Here is an 18,346-nt window from a genome sequence, read left to right as displayed (position 1 = left end):
TGGATAACTCCAGAACTATGAACAGAATTAAGGTAGGGCTAAACAGCATGATAGTGGCTAATAGCAGAAAGTACAGCTGGATGATAGGTGCTCTCATGGTCTCAGTAGTTTATGGTGCATTGGAAAGATGGTCTACACTTGTCATGACAAGTCTGTCTTGATTTTAGTCTCCTTTTTTTTTTCCCCTCCTATTTGCCAAACTGTCACAAACCAGTGACGAATCACTTTGTGAGCTGGCTTTAGGATAGTACTTTTAGGCTAGATCTAAAATAAGTTCTACATATGTCATCAGGCAAACAGAGATTACTTTTGCTCTAAAATCTTTCAATATTCAAGTGGAGGGATTTTTAGAGGTCGATCTCTACAGTCATTCTCTTAGCATGTAAGAACTAGTTTTTTCTCTTGCTAGTAAAAGGCAGCCCTAGCTGCTCTCTCTGAGCTGATTCAGCTCACTGACCTTGCAAGAAGAAAGCATTTTTGCTGAACTGGCTCTTAACAATGTGACAGGTTTCAAAGCTGGCTCAAGGAAGGGGCAGAGTAGGACATTGCTTCTTTTAGCAGTACTAGGGCTGTGCACAGGATTTTCCTAGGCAGGAACTCCTGCCTAGGAGTTCACCTGCAGGAACACCTAGCCAGGAGTTCACCTGCCAGCAACTAATTGTAAAATTCATTTTATTAATACAGTGTTACATACTCGAAGTGGAAGTGATACACACGCGACACTTATCTCCCATTCATTTATTCACATTTTCCATGGATTTTTGTACACTTCCTTAATGTATTAGAACTAATGAAAACATTGTTACATGACAAGTTATGTGAAACTTAAGTATCCACTGAAAAATTCAGAGCAGTTTGAAATCTATTAACAATTAACAAATCGTCACATTCAGCATTTTCATTGGATTTATACTAGCTCATGCCACTTTAAATTGTTTAATGTCAGTTAATTTCTGCACACAGGCACCAGCTACAAAATTTTAGCAAATGCAAATAAGTTAAGGCATCAGAAAGAAAGTCTTTAAGGGCATTTTAAATGTTAGTGCTGCAAAGGGAGCTGAAGTTCTTAATAGTAAAGCATACCTCCTAATTGGTTTACATTCTAAAACATGTTCATTTGAACTGTAAATTCAATTTAAACTTTCACATCCATCAACCAAAAGGGATTATAGGAACATGCTGTTGTGCTCCCAAATAGATAATTTTAAGTAAATTACAAAAAAACCCCTGCATATAGCAATTTAATATTTTAAAATAAAATTCAAACGAACTGTAATAGTCTCCCTTACAGATGATTCTGATAATTAAAAGAAGCAGAGATCTTGATTTTTCTATTTTGGGGAGGTGAGAGGGAAAGGAAAGACTTCTAAGCAGCTGAAACTTCAAAATTCCAGCAGAAGGAAGAATGCATGATCCATAAGACACTCCAACACCTATGTACAGCTTAAACAGTGAAGGCATTAACTCAAATTAGGGAGGAAACTTGCATCTTTAACATCAGGTATCTGATATCCAGCTGTTAAATATATTAAGTATCTACTAAGATACAGGAATGCCTCATTGAGTTGGACTTCTGATCAAAATTCCTTCCTTGTACAGCATGTGCCACTCTGTTATGAAGGCATTAGTATATTGATTTCTATGCTTTCCACTAACTTTTGCTTTTAACTCAATTTAGGCCTTTAATTCTATGTAATAAATATTGTAAAAGGCCAGAGATGATGTATTTTATTATTCCTTAACTAGAAAGTGAAGCATCATCAAAAATTTGGTTTTATAATAATATTGGAGAAGGGTTGTGCTTTATAACTGAACACCAAGTGAAAAGTGTATCACTTATACTTTTCCTGCTTCATAGTCCAGCTAATTGCAGGGTCACTATGAATGATGTTGATTAAAATCTCTAATTTGCAGTAAAATTCTTCCCTGTTCTTTTAGTGGCAACTTTCCCTGTGTAAAATGTTTAAAATCATATGTTTATGCATATATTTGACATTCTAATTAACACAAGATTCCAATTATATACCTTCCCCTAGCTTTACTGATAAATACATATGTTGCTGAAGAATTACAGTGTCTCATCTGAATTAGTCTTTCCCACAGCTAATAGATGTTACTTGCTACCGGGGATATTGTAAGGTTTAATTTTTCCAACACAATTTATTATTATTCTACTTATTTTTCTTTACACCCTGTGCTCACACTCAGAATGTCCAGCCTTGAAAACACGACAGAGATGCACCAGCCATTATTCAGTTTGCCAGCTTTAGAACTGGGCCAAATACGGGCGTGCAAAACCCCAAGACTGCCTCACTTGGGAGGCAAATCATAAGGATACATAGGAAGTTCAGTTTGTCTCTCACTTGTTTAAGTTAATTGGTCCACATTTCAATGGATGAAGAAAGAGTTATATATCCATGAGCTTTTGAAGTAGACAGACACAAACCCAAGACCGCTGACACAAGCTGTACAGAGTTGCTCTTAAAGTGGGAGACGTAACAAATCCGCTTCCCGCATCCAGCGCTCTAGCCTATAAACCTTTCTGCATGGAGACACGTTTAAGACACTGCAGCCAAACGACAAATGCAAAATTAACTGAGCCCTTGGACATTAAACCTGAGCCTGTAATAAACTTTCAGGCGATGTTCTGCTTTTCATTCATACACGGCTAACATGCACACCTTCAGCTTTTGGCCTCCAATTTAGGTATCAGCAAGATTTTTTCTTTTAAAAAAAAAAGCACATTACTTTCCTGAAATGCCACTTACTTTTAATGGTTAAGTACTGAGCCAGCTGCAAAAGCAAAAAAAAAAAGGCACCAGTTTATATTTCAAATAATACTTGAAATCATATCTAAGCTTCCTTTACACTTGACTATTAAAAATGCAATTCCTGTGACCTCAGTGTAGCTGAAATGTGAGCAAAGGCCTTTGTTTTTGAACATTGGTCAAGAGGGCTACAGATCCTATAAAGTTTTTCCTCCTTTTAGTTAAGAGGGGAAAAAAAGGCCATAACCTGAATTGTGCGGTGAATGAGGACTAAAGGCAGCCATTTGTCCCCCCACAGAGAGCAGTGGGGAGCAGGAAAGATGTGCTGCATCTAATCAAATGGTGCTACTACTTTTTCCCCACCCACAGGATGCCACTATATTGGATTTCCAGGTCCCCTGTGAGAATTGCATGCTGATGCTTTTTATTAAAGAATGGGATTTTTTCCTCTGTGCCACATTAGCCAGAGACAGGTTGGCATGTTTCTTCCATCTCCCCAGAGCTGGTCCATGTGAAAGATCAGAGAGCAGTTCAAGTTTAATGTTAACATCTAGCTCTTGGATAGTTTCCAGAGCTGGAAGTGAAGCAGAAAAACAATGACTAGGGAAGGAGTTTCCAGCAAACAAGATTTGAGAAAGAAAAGAATTAAATAACCAAACAAGGTCTGATAAAGTTGAGATGGAAACTGAGAACAGAATGAGGTTCTGATCCAAATTATTGCCACATGGTTAATTTTAACACACCTGAAAACGAAGTTACAGATTAACCCAGTGCTCCCTACTTTTGCAACAGAAAGCTTGTCCTAAAGCTGCGAACTACTGCTTTACTTAATGTAATGCAGTAAAGCACTGTAGTTTTAGCACACGGGGAAAAATAATTACTGACACACACACATTTATGCACATCTTCTTGGTAACAGCCAGAGGCAATATAAAGATCTATAAAAATCCTGAAATTTGTTTGTGAAAAGAGCTATCTTCAGAAAAGTACTAGTAGCAAGACAAGTACAACATTTACAACTCTGCCTCTGCTGGGTTTCAGTTTTAGCCCAAGGGACTAGGGAAGAATACCTTGGAGGGACCATAGTGGAAGTGCAACCCTTTGCCTCTGACTTGTCAGAAGTCGGCAAATGCCAGCTGCGGTTGTGGTCCAAGATAAACAGTCTTCCAGTTGTCTGCTTGTACTATTGCACATCATTAGCTTGTTGCTACAGTAAGAATAACTGACAGTTCTTCTCTAAGAAACACTACTCTCAACAAGACTACGCAAGCAAATTTTCTTTTAAATATCTGGAGATGCAGTCTCCGAGTCCCAAACGCCTACGAGTCTGGAAGGGTTAAAACACAGTACAATATATAATATCCTTGTTGTTGGGGTACGTTGTTGTCATCAACAGGTTGAAAAATTAGTCTCACCAGAATATGACAGACCAATTAAAATTAAAAATCTGGAGTCTAGAAACAGTTTCAACAGTTAAACTTCAACATCCTCCCTTCTCACAACAGGAGGCTGTTGCATTGCACCGCAGTCTGTGAGGAAGCTCTGGTACCATATTTTTTACTCTGATTTCAGTCCATTTGGGAAATCAACCGGTGTTAAAAACATATGCTTTAATTTAAATCAATATGCTCTATCCAGAAGAGGTCCTGCATTTAGATATTGAAAATGAGGGAGCACAGTCCAACACTTGTGTTCTATTAAAGCTTTTATTAGCTAGTTTAGCTTTTCCTCACAGAATTTTTCCAGAATTCCTATAACAGTTCTTAATATCAGAGTAAAGAGTTAAGTGTTCAAGTGAAGTTATGGAAGAAAAAAAGAGCAGCAGCAGCTTGGCAATAATTCCTCAAATCACTGACTGCAACTTATTTAAGCCTCCTTTTTCTCCAGTAAGATTTTGTGCAACTCATCTGCATCCTCACTTGTTTTCACCCTTATTAACATAGTGACAGGAACAGCTGGATTCTTCTCATCAATCGGTGGATTAGGAACACAAACTATAAGAACATTGTTTTTTCCGGTTCTTGTACATGGCATCTTGGGTGGAATGAGAACATTCAACAGTATGTTTCCTGCATATGAGGAGGAAAAAGATTACAATTAGCAATTTTTCAGCTTTTACTGCAATACAGGTGTTAGTATCCTTACTAAATAGGGATTTAAGTTTGTGTTTGGAAGGAAGGCAATTCACAAATGTCATATATACTTGTCTTATTCTTCCCTAAGCATCTGCTCATGGCCACTGTTCTCACAGCTTTCTTTCCTCATTAAGAATGAGGACATCTCTGAAAATACTGCATCCTCCTTTTTTAAAGGGAGGCATCTGAAGACTACAATCAAATTGTAGTAGGGACACGCAGGAAAGAGGGAAGGGGACAAGGGAGAAGCAGCAAATGAGGACTCGAGTCACAGTGCTTAGTTTATGCTTATGCAGGTTACTCATTCTGACCATCAAGCACAGTTCATAAGCAGAAGCACAAAGTTAGCTTTAACACGCATACAGACATGTTAATCTAAAATTGGACAAACTATGGTAGAATAAGTACTTTGTATCCTTAAATCGTACAACACATCTGATGTGGTCTACCACCAGGTTACTAATAACAGCTCTACATCAACTTGTTAAATGATACAGCGAGTTTGACAGCTTCAGTATTAGTGGTCTATTAAAACAGTTGCAAACAAACTCAAATCTGCTTCCACGAAGATGCACACATTTTGTAAACCTGGTAAATAGTTCAGAACACGGTAGTAGTATTTAGGGAAAAGTCAGTCTTCACCTTCCTTTCCAGTTCAGTTTTTCAACACAGTGAGATTTTAGGAAAGGATTATAGCACTGTGTGAAGATAGCAAAAAGGAAAGCGTGCATCACTATGACTGCAGCAGCTTCTAGAAATCAATGCTTGGAAACACCAAGCTGAAATGTCTTGGTGTATGAGCTGAAGAAAAAGGAAAGATTTCCTAATACATCACCTCAGATGAAGGTAGAGGGAATGTAAATCAACATCACGAAAATTAGCATCAGCTGAGTGAAAAATCAAGACTTGTGTTAAAGAGGAGGTAATGTGGAGAAATCAAGTTTTCATATGCTCTATTCAACACATTCAAATCCCCAGGGAAATGCTGAAAGCACTGACAACTCTGCTGTACATCTGCCTTCAGTTTTATTGCTAAGAACTGCCCTTTATCTGGCAAACCTTGTCTCCACTAAAAGAAGTTAATGATTTAGAAGTGACTAACACAGGAGTCCCAGTCTCACCAGGTATTTGAAAACTGCCCCTCGTGGGCCTGCAGAGGCTTCACGTAGACTTGCTAGAGTGCATTATACACTGAAAGGGAGGTGAGGTTTACCAGTAGCCTACAGTGCAGCACAGCTTTAGTCCTCAGGTCTTCTGTAAGCATATTTATTCTATTTTATGGAAGTTGTCAGGTGCACACAAACCCCACATGCAAGTCTGGTGAAATTAGGTACTGAAGTGTACCAAAGTTTCTCAGCGATGAATATCAAAACACTGATTTGCACAGTTTGAGTGTGTAAACACTCTTCAGCCAGAACATTACACCTTTAACACATCAAGTTCCTCTAGGTTCTAAAAGCAAACAAATGGTTGGGTTTTCTTCTCTTTAATTAGCTGTATGCGTTAACGTTCATCTCAAAAGATACTCTGAGGAACTATCACACTACAGGTTGTTACCCTCATTCTGTAGTCAACCTACCATTTGTGATCCAACTGAAGTTAGCTACGACAGTTCAACAGTTGGACTTCAGCATGCGTTTTAAGAGCAATGCATACAGCAAAATCCTGCATGCCTGACCTAAATAATGCTCCCCTTTACCCCCAAGTACAATGGATGTCTGCCCACATGGTCAACTATTTACATATTCAGGATGAATTGCAGACAAATGACAGTTGGCCTGCATCTTAGCACAAAATGTGTTCCCCTTTGCTCATCACACCTGATATGTGTATACCTCATTGTGGATCTTAAGCCACACTTCAAAGCCACTCAACAACTCGGGGATAGATAAAAGTTATTAAAAAAAAGGGGGGGGGGGGGGAATACCCAAACATACACCATAACCTTTTACTTCCTTGCACTGCTTCATGTGTGCTATTTTGTAATACTCATCCAATTGCTTGTTCAATACTTGAAATTATTCAAAAAAAAGTGGAAAGGTTTTCACTAATCATGTCTGTTATGCTGTGTAACAAAAATCTCCTAATGCTTAGCAGGGAATTTCACATCAAGACTTGCTACTAAAGAAATTTACTTACCTAAATTGGTATCTGCTCGGACTAGGAGTTGAGTTTTTTCATTTCCTGCTGGTTTTAAGTGTAATGTTCCTACACCTTTTTCTTTAAATTCATTATCCTTTTTGTAGAACAGTTTGCACCTGTGGGGGGAGGAACCAAACTTGTTTGTGCAGATATGTACAGACTGTACACAAAGATATCTCCCAAGTACACACACATATATGTATACATCTGACTCACAGTAAGCCAACAGTTTAACAATAATCAGGAGTTAACATGCTGTGAGTAGCATAAATCTTTATTCTTCTTGACCTTGTTTCATGTGCTAACAGATAGTACTTCCAGTTCAGAAAGCTAATTATTTCTTTCAGTATTGAAATGACAAATGTATTACTTTCAGGGAAATGTTAAAAATGCACAGCAACCTGTACTCAGGGTTTATAAGGAGTAATAACTGTAAGCTACTGTTCAAAAACACTAATTACAAAACCGTAAGAACTTGCTGTATTGTTCTGAAGTTATAATAGGACTTTTATGTAAAGTTTAAAAACATTCTTCATAAATTAGCACGTACCTTCTCTCAGATAAAGCAAATGACTTTTTGTAGAAGGACAAATTCTGTGCTAAGTGTTAAGCAGACATACAATTACATGGACTACTGAACATGCTTTGAAAAACTGCTTATCGTAGAGGTAGTCTCACTTCGAACTTAAAAGTACAACTTGTTCACTCCTTCATACAACAATCAGCATTTTCCAGCTGAAGAGTCTTATTTTAGGCTATGCAAATAGCTGAGCACCTGACTGATTTTTCAGAAGTACAGTACGTTGTTTCTGTGGTACAAGCCCTACAATTTACACTTCCAAAACCTGATTAAGACAGAAACATCTTTATTTGTAAAAAACTGATCACAAGTAGAACACAAACTAGCTACCAGTGCTGGTCCAAGATACACAAGAATTTTAGTAAGATCTTACACATTTTTGTCTGTAATTAACTTTTACACAAGTGGAACTTCGTATTCTGCATGGCTTCCTAACAAGCTTTATTAACTAGGAAGTCAAGAACATATACATCATTAATTTTGCACTGCAGTGGTGAAGAATAGCAGTATGTAGGTATGAATTTTGTTCTCAAAGTTATAATTCTATTCACTATTCCAAGTTAAAGTCACTTACTTCTTTGAGTAGAAAGCATCATCCTCTTTTATTTCATTAACAATGACTTTTGGTGGCTCTTCTTCCTCCTCTTCTCCTCCTTTAAATAAGAAGTTTTAATACTTTAATGTTGTGAGCATATAATCTGGAAGGTATTTTTGGCATTGTATTACAACTAGTTTACACATGCTATATTTGACATATACATGTGTAGCCTGTCAATTATTTAAATGCATTTTAGCAATCAATGTGGGCTCTGAAGCAGCTTCAGCTACAGAAAAAAAGTCTTATTTTCTTTTCATTCATCCATACCCCTCAAGCAACTTCATGCTCTTCTTCAATGAAAATACGCAACCCCCACCAAACAATCAAAACCAAAAAATGCAAAGCTTGACAAGTCAAACTTAAGTCAAAACCTTCTGTCAGGGGGAAAACAGTTATAACTTTTCAAAGAATAGTCTCCACGAATGGGTCCAAGTAAAGCATAATAAATACTTCCAACAGCCAAGTTTAATTTGGGGGAAGGGTAATCAGTTGCAGGAATGACAGCCAAGAGACAGTGGCAGGATTATGCCTATCCAGTCCCTCAACTGCTAGGATTTCTATCACCTTACTATATCCAGCTTAGCTAAATAGCGGAGTAAAACTGTCAGGTAGTATGCAACTTTACTAGCCTTACAGTCTTATAAGAAAGATGTATGAAATTGTTCCATATCTTACACATTTTACTGAGGGATCTCTTGATAATTCTCTTGGGAAAAGCAGCAGGATTGAAATGTCCTGCAGGCTCAAAGATGAACATACCAGTTGCTTTAAATTTCTCTGTTTCAAGTCTTGTATTCAGCTAAAGAACTATATTCTATCACAGAAAGTACAAATCTGACAAATACGTAGGTTTTGATAACCATATACTTTTAGTTATACTTAAACAGTATGCAAGACTCATATTTCCAGATTAGCGGTAGTTTTGCACTTTCAAATTCAAGAACAATTATGATCTAGTTCAACTTAGTATTATTTCATCTTTGCAGTATTCTTAAGTCACATACATTCACAACTTACCATTAAAATAATTGTTTTAAAAAGAATTTACCTTTATCATCACTATTGCCGCTTTCTGTCTGAGCTTCCGATACATTGGTGGATACTCCAGTGACAGACTTAGCCTGGTTTGCATCTTTTCCAAACAAACCTGAATTCCCAGGAGAAAATGAGAAACTACTAAGCATTCCTGACCCAAGGGAACCCAAAACAGAACTGTCGACACTCTTGCCAAAATTAAATGAGACTGTTGATGTAGCTCCTAATGATGGGTCTTTTTTTTCGGTTGCAGCTTCAGGTTTTTTGTCCGAGGTATCCTCAGTTTTGTTGCTGTTAAACAAAAAAGTTGATCCTTGCTGTAGCTTTGAATTCCCAAATGCAGAAACAGACTGAGCGCCAGGTGTCTTGTTGCTTTCATTTTCAGAGCCACTATCACTACTGCTGCCGTGTTGCTGTTCAATATTTGCTAAATACTTCTCATAGTCTCTAAAGATGGGTGTCAGGTCACATAGTGGGTTTGTGTTCACATGCTTAACTATCCAGTCACGCACAGAACAGTTTAAAGCTGCTAACTGTTTGTGGTAAACACCAGAGCTACAAACTTTACTCTGAGCATAGCCAGATGAGGACGGTTGACTCCCACCATTAGCTTTGGGGCTTGCAGCCTTTTTCTCAGTAAATGCAGTAGCAGTAGGACCATTTGACATTGTGGATCCTATTAGAAGAAAAACATGGGTTAGAACATTTTTCTTCCAAAAAGCACAGTTCTCATAAAAACCTAAACTAAATGTTCTCAGTATTTCTTTTTTCAAATCACTCATTCTTGCTCAGTTAGGTACCTTGTCTTTTATCACAACACTGTGTACCAGATACTGTGGTACAAGTCAACAGACAGTGCTGTGAAACAGACCTAAGCTCCCTAAGTTTAGACAAGTTAGTTCAGGGATAGACAAAGCAGATGGAGCACACAGTTGTATAAAAAAAAATCCAAAGCAATCTTACAGAATAACATTTAAAAAAATAAGAGCTTTGTATTTCACCAAAACACCCAAAATCTTAATTCAAGCTTTACCAAGCTGTAACAGTTATTAAAACAAAGTATTCAGTTATCTCTTGCTACTTGTGCTTTAAAAAACTCTGAACACACTAGCCCACAATTTTGCATGTTTTTGAGTGGTTTCCATATAAAAAACATAAGCAAATTAAGAAAATCCGCATTAAGTATTTAAGTTTCTCCTAATTTAGTTAAGCTCACTGAAACCTAAGTTACTCTAACCTTCAAACTCCACCATTTCTATTCTGTGGTATGGTTAACATTTCCATATCTCCAACACAAAGGGATAGAACTAATATTCTTCAGGGACTACCAAAGCATGAGATTTGCCAAAGTATTTCAAGTGTCTTAAAATGTAGGTATAAATGTAAGAGATAAAATTCTAGTAAGACTGTTTGCCATATAAGAGGTACAGGGGAAAAAAAGGTTAAGACTTTAGCTATGCAGTGTATATTTGTCAAGAACTGCAAAAAATACAGAAACAAGACCTTAAAAAAAAAAATCACACAAAGAAACTGCAGTCCTACTAAATGGACGTTTTCCATTAGCTTTTTTTTTTTTAATTAAATTCAGATAATTGGGACAAGTATTTAACTGGAACATGTTATCAGCTGTTTTATACTATTCAGAGAGTGTCTTATACCAATGTCTTCCATTCCCATTTGTGCCTATAAAGCTTTTACCTCCAGTATTAGATCAAACACGAATTTAGTTTCCACCTCTTAAAACTGCACGCATTTGATAACTTGTTCCTCCAGCAGTCTAAGATCTTCTTAAGAAATCTTACAAAGAGGAATAAAGTCTCAAAACCTTAAAACACTTAACTACGGGGTTGTTTGAATTTGTTTTTTTCACTGTTAAAATAATGGTACAGATTTTATGGCTGAATTTGTTGATAAACAAGTATGCTTATTTAAAACTTACCAAATGCTGATTGTGTTTCAGAGGTGGTCTTTAAACTGCTGAAAGAAGGAGTGCTAGAAACACTACTGCTTCCATTAGACAGCCCTTCTAAAGGCTTTATGCCTGCACCATTACCAAATCCGCTGAAGCCACCTCCTCCTTTTCCAGAAGGCAATATAAAGCCTTTAAAGCCTTTAAAAGCTCCTCCACTTTCAGACTGAGGGGGAGGGGGGGAAGAAAAAAAAAAAAAAAAAAAGACAACCAGTTACATACAGCTCCTCCACAAAAATCCCATCCCCACTTAATATTCCATTTATTTTACCCTGGTTCAGAGTTAACGCATGAAATGACACACTAAGTCAGTTATGTAAACAAAGTTAATAGCTTCCTTATGACACATATTGCTACTACTTTTAAAGGACTCAAATGTTTGGTATAAAAATAAACTAGACCTAGGAAGCGGATACATAAAAGTTGTTTAGAGCAGCGGATGTGTGTGATTACCTATTTAGACATTCATAGCATTTTGTTTTCTTTAAATAATTACATAGCAATATATAATTGCAGGCTTATTTTCAGCAACTTTTAGCATTTACAACCGCAGTTAGAGTCCAGCACTTCAAGCCACTGATCAAAACAGCATGCTTTGTAGGCACCTATGTAACGTTTAAGTGATTTACCCAAAATATTCCAATGTGACTGATGGGAGAAGCAAAGATAGACTGTACTTGATAACATAATATGTATGCTTTCTGCAGCCTTTTCATTACCTAGTTCTGAACGCTATCTTTACAACCATATTATTTTACGGTATAGTTTTTTACATGTTTTTAAAAGATATAGTGTGATTAACATGCAAATAGGTACTGCCACTTGTAGGTACTACCGATAACATCTTTTGAGGTAATGAGCACTTATTACTGGAAGTGGACTTTCAACGTCTCTGGAAAACCATCAGAGGAAAAGGAGAATTGCTTCTGAGTTTCATCTGCTTTTGCCACTGAAGAAATAGCAAAACTTACTGATTTTAGGTTCTATTCCAGTATCTGGCCTTGTGGTTATGGACTCTTTTTGTTTCCCTTTGTGCTTTACCTTTTCCAGTTCAGTCCTGTGTTTCTCATTTCTAGGTAGCTATTTTTATTCTGTCTCTCTTTGATCAGTCCTACCTACCTCTCTCTCTGGACATTCAAGTTAAACTGCAGTCTTTTTCTTTGCAGCATTCAGCTTGCTCCATTTAGGAACATCAATAAATGTCAAGTTTACCTTTTTGTAAATATTTCACAGGTTTCTTATGCAACCTCAGCTGTCCTGCCATCTCTTCTGCTTTTTAGACTTTCCCAGCCTATCCTAGCTCTTCTTCCAGCTTTGATCTCTAACAGCTGACTCCCAGCCTCCTGACTGTTTCTTCTACAATCACCTGGTCCCCTTTCTCAGCCAGTTCTGTTTTTCCCATTCCATTTGCCCCTGAATTCCTCAAGTTGTGGTTTATTTCTTGCATCACCTCTTCCCAGTACAATCCTTTAATTAACTGCATTCTCTACCACATTTGTGGTTAAAACTACTATAGGCCAAAGTGGGATAGGACAGCCTCCTCATTTACATTGCTTGGACAGCAAAAGGAAAATCAAAAGCACAGGAGAAAACTATCTAGCCCCTAATTGTGCCTAGTCCCATTCAATCCAAAAGCAATTTGAGTGATAGGTAAAGTTTCTGTCCTATTTCTAACACAGTGCATACCCTGTTAAAAGAATGTTTCACAGAAAGATATATACAACAAAGCATGTCAGGGATTTTTGAAAGGACTACAATTTGGTTGGACTGGGTTAATGCTTTCATAGGGACTAAACCTATAACAAAGGCCTTTCAATTTTCAATTTGTTACTTGCAAAGAGTAGGTGGCACTAAAGCTCTTCACGGGGGGGGAAAAAAAAAAAAAGTAGCAGCATTCTTAACAAAAGACATCTTTTTCATTCTCAGATCAGCTTAATATTTTGGCTTTTACTTATTTAGCATCTGCCCAAGACAGCCCCCAGCCCCCCAGGATGGGTAACTAGTAACTTTCGATTTCCAGGCTTCCATCTCTGCAAAGAATGAAACTGGAGCAGTTCAAATGCTATTTTACCCATCTGTAGAAGACACTGTGTCTGAAACACTCTGCATTTATACTTCAAAAATACACATCTCTCTTCACGCAATCAATACTAGTATCACCCATTTTTTGTTCTAGCCTTACTCTTGCTATGGAACAGTAAGCAAAAGTTAATTTGCATGTATGCATATACCTTCTAAATGACAGCTTGATACAGTATTATTACAAGCCCAAATAAGTAAAAACCTGAGCACGGATGCCATAGTTTACAACTGAGTCAAACTACAACACTGATGCTCAGTGATTACATTACCTCTGATCCAACATTTCGGCGCTTTGCTTTTTTAATAGCTCTGTTCTTCAGGACTTCTTCGCTAGCTACTGAGAATGTTCCCACCTTTAAGAAGAAGTTATGGAATCATTAGTGAAATTCTTGGAATGCGTAGTCATCATATTCTGAAGAGAGGGCTGAGATCAGCTTTTGAACACAACTATAACACTTCTCCCTAACAAATAAGGGAAGAAGTTTAAAAACAAAACAAACAAACAAAAAAACCCCAACAGAAAATATCGTACTGTGATTAGCTTGCCAGCTACTTGGACAATTAGTTGACACTTTCAGAACTCTGCCTTTCTTATTCTGCATTACATTTCCCTTCATGCAACCTCAATTTTATTACGACAAATAATTCAAGTAATTTTTTTTTTATTGCACTGTTACAAACAATCTTCAGTTTGGAGAAGGTATATTGAGATATATGCTGTAAGTCAATCTCCTGCAATCTGCTGTAGTTCAAGTATTAGCAAAGACAGCTAATGACTAATTACTACCCTGTAATAATTCAAATTATCCTTATATTCAGATTTCTAGAAGAGTACTGTTAGGTTTTTTTCCTCACATTTTATAGGCCATTTATTACTTTTATTACTTTTTTCCACATTTATTACTTTTAGTAGCACAGAAGCTAGCACAGTTTGTTTAGAGATAATACATGAACCATAAGTATGAGACACTAAACATGAAAATTTCTTTTTACAATCAGATGAAACGTATCACTTGACTGTTTGCTTACTTCTTCTGGCTGTGTAGGGAAATTCAGCTAAGCACTCCAAATTAACATATTTCTGAAATTAGCTATTACTGACCTTTAAAAAAAAAAAAGACGAGACATGAAGAAAATTAATCTCAAGAAATCAAAACTGCTTTCCTCACGAACTCAGTAAATACCCATCACACATTTGAAGAGTTCAAAAGCATTATGCATGTTAACAAGCCTGGGATTCCCTTTAGAAATGTAAAGTTCCTTTCCCCTAAGCTGCTGATGTCATTTTACCTGTTAAAAGCTGCGTTGCCATATGGTCTGCATATACTGGAAGCTTTATTAAAAAAAAAATCACTTATATAAAATTATCTTTAATTGCTACACTTTTATCCAATTTTACTGTAGATTTCACCCACAAGACAAATAGCACATCTAAGTAACTACACTACTACCTGCAGGGGTGGGGGATCTAATGTTTCTCTCACCTCCTCAGCTTCATCCTCCTGATCCCAGTTTCTGTCAGTCAGTTCCTTCTCTGCAATTCTCTTTGCCATTTTTCCACACCTGTGTGGGGGGAAAAAAAAAAACGCATGGAATCAATTGCACAAAAATTAAATTCTAAGCAACAGTGATCTTTAATTTGTATTACTTAGAATAAATAATGGGAATCAGAGTTCATATAGAATTAGGTCAAAATTGGAATGACAGTTGAAAACCAAGTGTTTCTAACAACTGTAGTGGCAACAACAATCAACAGCACTTGAGATTAAAGTTGTGATGATAAGCCATATTTGATCTTAAATTTAAGCAACAACAGAAACATGCAGTTCAGTTATGGGATAAGTTTTCTTTAGCAGCGATGCTGGCTAGAGAAATTCCTTTCAGTCCCATAACCCATATACCCGGTCACCGCTTACTCTGAAGGGCTGCAAAAAACCAAAAATATGGAAAAAAGATCTGGTTAAAACATTCCATATTCCACTCCATCTTGCCTAAGGATACCCATGTAAGCAGCAAGAGAAAAGTAAGTTCCTTTATAGCATCTAAAATAAATACCAATGAGGACCTACTGAAGCCACTGGACAGAAAGCTTGGGTAAGAATGAAGACAATGCTCTCCTACAAAAAATAGGATCAGTAGACTAATTAGATATTTGAAAAATTCTATTACAAATAAATCAGATTATTTTTCCTCTAAAGGACACATAAAGTGTATCATAGATTGTAGAGCAATTACTGTAAGCAGCCAGTCATCATTTTGCTAGTTATTGCTGCAATGTAAAGGAAAATCAACTTTGGAGAAGGAATGTCTGTAATAGTTCTAACTTCTGATTTCCATTTTACTAAAGTACAACTTATCAGCTGTATACAAGAACAAAGAATGACTCCAGCTATGATATTTTGTATCTGAAAGACTTGGCAAGCAACCACATTACTCAAATTTTATATGAAAAAAAAGGGTTTTTTTACTAACTATGATTATATCATCTGACACTAAATATGAAAACTTTTCAAATAAAAGATGTAGTTTTGTAGCAATTGAAGTCTCAAGCAAGCACAAAAATTAAAACTCTTCAAAAAACCCTCTTAGGTTTGTGAGTAAGACCTGGTCAGATTAAAAAAAAATTCGCAAATAGTTGAATTTCAGAGATGAAAATTATAACAATACATGGTTACAGAACATCTTGTTTAGCTGATGAAATATTTTTAAACAGAACAGTAAATCCAGCTGCACAGCAGTCTTACAGAGATCACATGTCAAAGCCATGAATTTTGGTCTGACACACTTCACAAATAAGGTCAAGTTATTAGGATCTTTTGGAAGTACAGTGACAAAAGATTATTTTATGTCAACACTTTAAAATGCCCTAATCCACACCATCCTGAAAAGCAGAGGTCCTACCATGCCCTGCTTGATTCTCTGCAGACTCGGGAACTATTTAAATCTAACCCACTGAAAAAACTTTATTAAAAGTCATATTGGCTCCCTAGTCCAGTTTCGCACAAGGGTATGCAAGCACTTGCAACCAGAGGAAGACAAGATTGCATCTGTTTGGCAGCAGCTAGAGCTCAAGGGCTAGTAAGACCTAGAATTACACCATCGGATTCCACGGAAGATCAAATTACTACTCTTAACCCAGCCACTGAAGCATGACAAGCATGACATTAACTAAAAAGCCTGTTCTCCACTAATAGAAGTGGGGTAAACCTGTTGGCCTTGGCTCCAGGTTCTCTGCACCTACCTGTGTTTACACGATTTCTCTACATCAATACTGAAAACAGGAGCAGAAAACAGAATCTAAGATACATAAGACAGGAGCAAGAGAATTCTAGACACATTTTCTAACCTGTGAAACAAGAAGCAACACAAAACCACATCTATTGGATATTCACAACCTTCCAGAAGTTTTTGTAGCAAATGGCCTGAACACGTTGCAATTGGAGTATTTTGAGAAACAGCTCTTTTTATTTAAAAAAGCCACAATATAGATGTTTTGTTGAACTACTAAAATCCACCTAGTAACTACAGCTGCCCCACTTCATGCAGCATTTTGAGAACAAGACTTACTTTTAACATTTGCATTCCACAGTATCACCTATCTACCATAAGGCTACAAAACTTACACTATCGGAGCGCCCAACCTAAAACCAGGCGGCAAAAGAAGTCACTGGTATCTCGTCATACTTGCAAGACTGAAGACGTGCGGTGGGGCAACGCACACCCAGCGCTGCGGACACTTTTCAGTCCCGAGCTGTGTGATGGAGAAGGAAACTGCGGTATTTCAGGGTGCGCAGAGGCGGCGGAAGCCAGGCTGCCGCCTGGTAGCTGACCCACGTTTCTCCTTTCCTGAGAAGATCTTCGGTTTCAGCGTAGGCTCTTTCGGTTTAACATACCAAGTCCCGCTTGCTTCCTTTCCAAAGGCCTAGCTGCAGTCCCCTGTAACATCTGAAGTTCCTCCCTCCCACCCCGCACACATAACAAGGTAGCTCCGCGCTTTTAAAACAACTGGATGTATTTCTGCCCCCCGCCACGGTGCAGCTCGCCAAAATGCCATCGCCCGCCAACACCGCGAACCAGGCCCTACGGAGCCGGGAGGCGCCAAGGGTGAACTGCCTCCCTACTCGGCATCCCTCTGGCTTGCACTCCTCCTGTTTGAGGCCCACGGGTGACATTTTCGGACAGACCATCCCTTCTCCTCACCCCCGTTTGATCTCCACGGGCTTTCTTGAGGGAAGGCGACGCCAGCAGCCGGCCCGCGCCCGGACGGGGAGGCCTGCGGGGAGCCACCCGCCCGCGGCGGGACGCACACACGGCCAGGCGCCCCGGGGGAGACACCGACTCGCCGGGAGCGGGGACTATCTCCCTCCTGGGACGCCGGCACGTCCACCCGCCCTAGGCACCCCACCTGGGCCGACTGCCGGCCTCAGCCCTCCCCCGCGGCGTGTCCCGTCCCCCCCGCGCACGTAAAAGGCACCAGGACGGGCGATCCCGGGAACGCCGGCGGGGGAGAGGCGAGGGGAGCAGAGAGCAGGCACTTACCCCCACGGGGCGTCCCCTCGCGGGCGCGGGGCGGCAGGGCCGGGCGGGCGGCTCTCCCCCGCAGTGCTGGGCTGCGGGGCCGAGGCTGCGGCTGCGGCGGACAGGAGGCGGAGTCTGGTCACAGGCTGCCCGGGCCCGGAGCCCGCTCACCATCCCCCGGCCGGGCCCTCCGCCCCCTCTGCCTCCGCGGCTAGCCGGCGACGCATAACCCGCTGTCAGGCCGCCGCCATTTTGTCCCTCCTGAAAGACGGGGAAGAAATTGTTTTAAAAAACAGAGAAGAAACGTCCACCGCCGTGCCCGCAGCCGGCTCCACCGCGCATGCGCTCCACTCCTCCCGCGGCCGGCACTGCGGGGGGGGAGAGGGGGGCGGAGCCGGCGGCCCCACAGCCGCTGGGGCGCGCATCACGTGGCTGCCGCAGCCCAGTGGGCGGGCTCGTCTTACCAACGGCCGGCTGGGCCGCGCATGCTCCCTGCGGAAGGTATGGGTCTCGCGCCGG

At 39.3% G+C, this 18,346-nt stretch overlaps 1 protein-coding gene across 2 annotated transcripts; it reads right to left on the bottom strand.

Moving 5' to 3' along the window:
* Positions 1 to 718: 718 nt before the first annotated feature.
* Positions 719 to 18,198, bottom strand: NUP50 (nucleoporin 50). Of its 2 annotated transcripts, XM_072876212.1 has the most exons (9): positions 17,849 to 18,198; positions 14,794 to 14,872; positions 13,579 to 13,662; positions 11,198 to 11,393; positions 9,272 to 9,934; positions 8,200 to 8,278; positions 7,043 to 7,161; positions 5,739 to 5,790; positions 719 to 4,837 (listed from the first exon to the last, which is right to left on the bottom strand). In XM_072876212.1, the coding sequence occupies exons 2-9, from the start codon at positions 14,860 to 14,862 to the stop codon at positions 4,750 to 4,752; spliced, it is 1,350 nt and encodes a 449-aa protein (XP_072732313.1). In that variant the 5' UTR covers positions 14,863 to 14,872; positions 17,849 to 18,198; the 3' UTR covers positions 719 to 4,749. The 2 variants fall into 2 exon arrangements, with proteins under 2 accessions (XP_072732313.1, XP_072732304.1); XM_072876203.1 differs by lacking the exon at positions 5,739 to 5,790 and having other exon boundaries at positions 721 to 4,837; positions 17,849 to 18,195.
* Between the last annotated feature and the right edge of the window lie 148 nt (positions 18,199 to 18,346).

Source organism: Ciconia boyciana, chromosome 1, assembly GCF_034638445.1.
Source record: "Ciconia boyciana chromosome 1, ASM3463844v1, whole genome shotgun sequence".
Classification (NCBI taxonomy): domain Eukaryota; kingdom Metazoa; phylum Chordata; class Aves; order Ciconiiformes; family Ciconiidae; genus Ciconia; species Ciconia boyciana.
The sequence above is the reverse complement of the archived record's forward strand: the minus strand, read 5'-3'. Positions and strand labels throughout refer to the sequence as shown.

Excerpts from the sequence above, each read along its gene's own strand:
- NUP50 (XM_072876203.1), bottom strand. The coding sequence starts at position 14,862 with ATGGCAAAGAGAATTGCAGAGAAGGAACTGACTGACAGAAACTGGGAT. Across the intron at positions 11,394-13,578 it reads GCCGAAATGTTGGATCAGAG|TCTGAAAGTGGAGGAGCTTT; the intron begins GTAATGTAATCA and ends CCTCCCCCTCAG. Across the intron at positions 4,838-7,042 it reads CCGAGCAGATACCAATTTAG|GAAACATACTGTTGAATGTT; the intron begins GTAAGTAAATTT and ends CCTCATATGCAG.